The sequence below is a fragment of the Arachis stenosperma genome, chromosome 2 (genome assembly GCF_014773155.1).
Source record: "Arachis stenosperma cultivar V10309 chromosome 2, arast.V10309.gnm1.PFL2, whole genome shotgun sequence".
Classification (NCBI taxonomy): domain Eukaryota; kingdom Viridiplantae; phylum Streptophyta; class Magnoliopsida; order Fabales; family Fabaceae; genus Arachis; species Arachis stenosperma.
Window position 1 is genome coordinate 97,887,340 of NC_080378.1, and position 7,019 is coordinate 97,894,358.

General features: G+C 30.1%; 1 protein-coding gene across 1 annotated transcript; it reads right to left on the reverse strand.

The window, feature by feature from the left end:
- Positions 1 to 1,004: 1,004 nt before the first annotated feature.
- Positions 1,005 to 4,161, reverse strand: LOC130960684 (transcription factor MYB1). The gene is made up of 2 exons (XM_057886133.1): positions 3,747 to 4,161; positions 1,005 to 2,063 (listed from the first exon to the last, which is right to left on the reverse strand). The coding sequence occupies exons 1-2, from the start codon at positions 4,075 to 4,077 to the stop codon at positions 1,285 to 1,287; spliced, it is 1,110 nt and encodes a 369-aa protein (XP_057742116.1). The 5' UTR covers positions 4,078 to 4,161; the 3' UTR covers positions 1,005 to 1,284.
- Positions 4,162 to 7,019: the final 2,858 nt, after the last annotated feature.

Genomic DNA, 7,019 nt, shown 5'->3' on the forward strand with positions numbered 1-7,019 from the left:
ATGTTCAACTTTCCCACATTGCATAAAACAGCATGAAATGATTTATTCATAATATTTTCAAACTCCTTTCAACCAAACCATATTCCTCTCACCAGAAATTTTCCAAGATTTTGAATGATTTCTTGCAAGAGGCAGAAAACTACAAAGCCAACTTTCAAAATGTTGCACTAACACAGAGCAGGTAAACGACTATGCAACTGCTTGAACCAAAATATCAATGAACAATGATTATGGTTACCATTGTAAGTGATGTGATAACTGAAAATTTGGAATCTTACTTAAACCATATATAAATTTGGTAGAATTGGTTTTTTGTTTAAGATTTTTAGTACTGCTATTTCTGGGAATGATTTTCTCCCGGTTTTCCTTAGAGCATTTGGTAGGTCAACCAAATTTTCTTTTTTTTTTATATATTTTCAAAAATACATAGTTGGTGGCAGTCAAGTAGGCAATAGACCAATAGTAATATTTTTGTCTTTTCTTGAGGAAAACATTCCTCAGTCCAAAAAAACAAAAGAGGAAAACATTTGTCCCCATAGAAATGTCACAATCCCATGTAGAAGGTGTGATTACTTTGGAAAGGACTTCTCATGCTACTCACAGCCTTAGCATCAATTTGACAGAAAAAGGAGTTACGGACTAATGTGGTGCATTTTTTTGAATTTCAAAAATCATTACAGTGCAATTGAAAAGTCATAGACCATTTTGATATAAATGCGCAATCTTAGAGATCAAAATGGAGTTTAACTCAATGTTGGCTAAAAACTATTACCAGGAATGCGACGTTCTCAAGGATACTTCTTCAAATCTTCTACCATATATGAAAAAGATTTCACATTCTTCCCTGCCAAACATCTCTTGGAACAAGATCTTAGTAAGTCATAAAAGAAAACACAAATTGTTTCGGTTTGATTTAACCAACTCTAGGTTGCAAAGTTGCATTAATTTTAAAAATGATTAGATTTGCTAAATGAAAAAAAAAAAAAAAAAAGTGGAGCCACAAATCTTTCATATTGAAATGCAATTATGCAAATAAATTCTCTACACTATACTACATGGAGTCATGGACAATGTTGTTAGCAAACACAACTTTTACAACAGGGATATAAAGTCCTAATTAGTCAACAAAGCCACTACTACTTAACTAATGAAAACTCGTTATTACAACAATTAACATGTCACTACTCACTACAGCCTTTGAATTTAGTTGAAGTTGAGGGAGTAAAGTCAGCAAAACCGTCCGGTTAATATCAATAATTATCATTCTAATTGATAATTATCATTCTAATGACCAATATGCACTTGAGAGCCATTAGAAACTACTCTGTTGGTTGTTTCTCCCATCATTTTAACACTGCTATTCTCCAATCCGCTTTTAAGCCAAGCAAGGTTGCTGATGTCTGTAGCTATTGCAGCCAACTCAAAACTTGGGAAAGATTGAGGTTCGGAGAATTCGATGAATTCTGGACCCAACAAAGAGCTTTTGAATTTTTTACCATTTGGAGCACCACAACAACCGTGGCCACACTGGTGAGGCACTGATTGGTCACTGTAAATTCCTTCAAGCATCTTGCAAATTTCTCTATCTGGTTTTGATGATTGTAAGATGGGTCCCTGAACCTGTCTTTGAGTTGATGTTGAAGGTTGGAAACCATCAACACTGTGATATACGCTAAAAGCACTAATTCGTGCCTTTGGCCGAAAAAGGGTAGGAGGATCCTTGACTTCATGGTACAATTGACCCTCCGTCCGTGATTTTTCTTCGTATTTATCATCCATAGCCTCTGCAGAACTAACATCTCTTCCTTCAGAGGATCTCAATGAATTAACATCACATGAAAGTGTTTCTTCTGATGATGCTTTGGCTTTGTCAAGGCTAACATCTTCCACCATGTTACTCGATTCTACCTTAATCTTATCATGCTCAACTCCTCGACGCCTCAAAGTGGAATTCCAGTGGTTTTTAATGGCATTGTCTGTTCTTCCTGGAAGAAGTCTGGCTATGGCTGCCCATTTGTTCCCATGAATTGCATGAGCAGCAACTATGATACGGTCCTCCTCATCTGAAATAAATTGTAGCTTTTGAGCTTTGATTTTCAGTAAAGTAACTTAATAAGATTAAATGAAAAAATGAAATATAGAATTTTCTTAGTAAATATAAAAGGTGTAATTCTTAAATAGAGAACTTCAAATTCTGGACATTGTATTGCCATCACATTTCAAAATTTAGACAGTTTCTATTAGTTCCAGCTATGAAATTTCACAAATGAAAACCCAACTCAGCAGAAAAAGTCATCTGTGAAACATTAAATGGATAATACGGATGGTAAGTGGTTTTAGTTCATGATCATTGCCTGAGCAGTAAAATAGAAGCATAAACGGGAACAAAGAGTTGGCAAAATGGAAAGATGGGAAGAGGGTGCTGAGGCAAATGATGAGACTGTCAATACAACTTCTTTTAAGGAGTATGAGGTAGCAAGGTTAACTTGCCAACTGAGTAAAGACCTTGATTTGCTTGTTGATGATGATGAGGAAGTTATTCATGTATTAGCCAAAAATCATTGGTAGAAAGACAATGATCCCAAAGCTTCAAGGATTAGGGTATTATTTGCCTTTGTGTGAAAAAAATTGTTATCGTTAGCTTTTGGGTTAGTACTTGGTAGAATCCTCATCATTTTGAGATCCTCTTGAGGCTTTTGGATGCAATAATGCTCCACTCTTTCGAAATCAAGCAATTAATCAATTATCGAAAAAAAATTGGATATTGAGGAGCTCTATCATAAAGTCGCTTCACATTACATCTAGTTTCGGTTATTGTTCCCCCTCCCTCTTTTCAGCGGCGGTCCCAAATGAATATTACATCAGAAATATTTGGGATTAAAATTTTAAATAAATATACAAAGACAATTTGTGATCTCCTTGTTTTCCGTAGTCTTTACTTCTGATTTTCTGGTTGTCAAATTTTAATGGCCAATAAGACTACATAAGAGAATGAAGTGAAATAAGGCAGGCACACATAGTTAGAGAAATGTAATGAGATGTTTTCATAATATCTTGAATCCTTTACCAGTTGCATGCCATAATGCTGTGTAGACAGACTTATCCTTCTTTCAAACCTTTTTAATCCCTTTATAATAAAGTCTAACTAGATTGTTTACCCTAGATTGCTAACTTCAGCACCAAATAAACCTTAGAAATTAAAAAGATGCAATAGCCATTTATTATAGAACAAATAGATACTGATAGAAGATATCTTCTGCACAACAATATTCCATGTCAATAGATTGGTTCAAAGCATAAGCAACAACCTTATTACCAAACATCAACAATTCTATTCTGGAAACAATCATGGGTAATTGGACATAACAGAACAAAATAGTTACATTAGCTATTAGTAACAACTAACAACCATCACACCAGCATTATTAACCTGAAATATAACAAGCTCAGATAAACTACTTATGATCCAGCCTCCACAATTCACATATCATCATCTCATGTTAAAGATGTAATCTTTAATCTCTAAAGTCCAGTTCCTACTATTCAAAGTTTAATTTCAAAAACATTAAAACTAAATCGAAAAAAAATAACAATAACAAATAATTAATCCCAAAACAGAATTTCATTTTTAATTAGTCTCGTGTTTTTATTTCTCATAAAAAATCCTAAATTCAGAGAACAAGATGAAAAATTAACATCTGGAAGGAACAACGCTAAATCGAGAACTAAAGAAATTGTGTGCATACCGGTAAAGGGTTTGCGCTTAACGGCGGGGTCGAGCTGGTTGCACCACCTTAGGCGGCAGGACTTGCCCGATCTCCCGGCGATCCCACGTGCGATGAGGCTCCAGTTTCTGGCACCAAACTTGCTCACCAGACGGCTTAAAATGGTGTCCTCTTCTGGCGACCAAGGCCCCTTCACCCTGTCTCTGTTACTTCCACCGCCACCACTTCCACCAGCTTCGGCTATCTCCGTCGGTCCCTCGTCGCCGCTCCCAGTGTCAGCGGCAGCATCTGCTCCAGTGGAAGCTCCTTCGTGATCGAGGGTGGTAGTGGCAGTTTCTTCCGGAGGGTCCATAGTTGAAAGTTGAAACTTGAAACTTGAAAGAGTAGTTACGCCGTTTAGAATTGGAATTTAGAAGGAAGGGAGAAAAGGGGTGAATGAGTGAGACTGTGACAGTAACAATCCAATGAATGTTTCTTCTTCAATTACACTTCTGTCCTTAGTTTTCATCCGTTTGAAATAATTTGTAAAAGGTTTAATTATTTAGTTGGTTTTTATAATTTTATTAAATTTTTATATTTTTTATTTTATTTTTTATATTATTTTTAATTTTATAACTAAATTATTTTATGTTAAAAATATTAAAATTTATAGAATATTTTTTTAAAATAATATATAATTAAATATTTAATTAAATTTTTAATTGTGAATATTTTTAATTTATTAATAAATAATTAATTAATTTTAATATTTTTTACATTATGAAAGATTTAGTTATAAAATTAAAAATAATATAAAAATTTAATTAAAAATATATAAAAATTTAATTATAAATTTGATAAAATTATAAGAAGTAATAAAATCATTTAAAGTGCTAAAATAAGATTTTATCTATTTTTATTTTTTATGAAAAATAAAGTAAAATTAACGGAGACTTAAAATAAAAAACATGTTAGTACTTTTATGGGTTAATGTTCAAATTCGTTCTTGAAAGATCACGTGATCTTTATTTTCGTTACCGAATGATTTTTTTAATCAAATTAGTCTCTGAAAGATAAACTGTTAGTCAAATTAGTCCTTCCATTAATTGGATGATGACGTGTCATGTTAAGTGTCATGTGGCATGATGACGTAACACGCCACGTGGTATGATGACGTAACACGCCACGTGACAGGTCAGTGACACATGCCACGTGTCACTTGACATATAAAAAAAATTTCTATTAGTCAAAATAGTCCTTGAAAGTTCAGACGTAAATCATTTTCATCCCTCAAATTTTAAAAATTAGTCAAACTAGTCCTTATATAATTTTTTTATTTTTTCTTCATAAAATTATCTCTCTCTTTTAATTCTTTTCAAAATCTCTCTTATTATTTTCTATTCTAAAAACTTTTTTTGTTACATTACTACATTTTGCTGGAATATATATATACTCAAAATTGAAATGTATGTATTTATTAACCTAAACAAAGTTATATGCTCAAAATCAAAATTTATGTATATTAACCTAAACAAAGTTATACTACTATTTTTTTCTACTACATCTTTTTTTTTTTCATTATGATATTACTTATATATAGGAGGTAATGGTAGTGATATTTAGAGTCAAAATTCAAAAAGATCCACAAATTTTGCTTCAATTCCAAACTTTACAAAATATTAAAAATTTGTTGGTTAATTATTATTATTATAAATGAATTGCTTCTTAAGCGTAATACGTGCAAACATCATAATAAATTTTTGTGTGTTTCATATGTTTGAGATAGATTATATAATTTTTCTTTTAATTTCACAAATCAATGAGATAAAATGAAATAGGAAACATTATACATATGCATAACACAGGCTACTCCGCACTAGTACATTATATAAATAGATATGCTTCGTATTAAAATAAAATTCCTTTTGTTTTAAATTAAATATTTAAAAAATTATATTAGAATATTAAGATTCAAAAAGTGATTCCATAAACTAGTTTTACTATATAAATTAAATAATAATAAAAATTATAATTTTAAAAATTTAAAAGATTTAAAATTTAAAATAATTACTATATTATTTAGTAAAATTTAAAATATTAAATTTTTAAATATATAATCAACAATAATTTGATAAACTCATTTAAATAAAAAAATTCACATAAAAAATTACAATTTGAAAATGTAAAATTTTAAAATACAAATGACAAAATAACTTTATAAAAATTTAATTATTTTTATTATTTTATGTAAAGAGATTTTGTTTATTAAGGTTTAAACAATAATATTAAAATTAGTAGTATAAAAAAAATATTATAAATTTAATATTATAAAAATTATATAAGGACTAGTTTGACTAATTTTTAAAATTTGAGGGATAAAAATGACTTACGTCCGGACTTTCAAGGACTATTTTGACTAATAAAAAAACTTTTTTATATGTCAAGTGACACGTGCCACGTGCCACTGACCTGTCACGTGTTACTGACTTGCCACGTGGCGTGTCACGTCATCATGCTACGTGGCACTTAACATGACACGTCATCATCCAATTGACGGAAGGATTAATTTGACTAACAGTTTATCTTTCAATGACTAATTTTATTAAAAAAATAATTTGGGGACGAAAATAAAGATCGCGTGATCTTTTAGGGACGAATTTGAACATTGACCCGTACTTTTATCGTGGTCAATGATTTGTTTAATAAGAAAATAAAATTTGATGAGTAATTTTATTTTTAATATATATTAAGTTGTTATAAATTTTTGGAACTTAAAGATTACTATTTCAGTTTAATTTAAAAGACTATAATATATATTTACTAAAGAAAATACTAATATGGAAACATATATTTATATAATATATTTCAAATTCAAATTTAAATTTTATATTCACATTTGGAACAAAAATTATTTAACATAAAATTACTAATAATAGATTAAAAATAAAAATATCTTAACTTTATAAAAAATATATAAAAAATTGTTTCAAATTCTAATCTATTTTTTAACACTGATTTATCTTTTTTGGTAAGCTTCGCCTCTTTTGTTTATATATCTTGAATCTTTTTGTTTGGGCCGAACAATGATTCTAAATCTTTCTTTTCCTTTTTAGGTTATGAATGAAATTCAAACCCACAATTTTTAGGTGAATATAGAAAAATTATACTATTTGAATTATAACTAGTTAATAAATATGTTACCTCTGTTTAACCAAGTTGGGTTGGTTTACTGTTTAACTCACTAGTCCGCTTAGATAAGTGTTAGGGTTCGAATACCGACTTGTGCATGCAATAAAATTTTTATAATATATAAAT

Coding starts and splice junctions, on each gene's coding strand:
- LOC130960684 (XM_057886133.1), bottom strand. CDS start 4,077: ATGGACCCTCCGGAAGAAACTGCCACTACCACCCTCGATCACGAAGGA. Junction 2,064..3,746: donor TAAGCGCAAACCCTTTACCG/GTATGCACACAA, acceptor AATTTATTTCAG/ATGAGGAGGACCGTATCATA.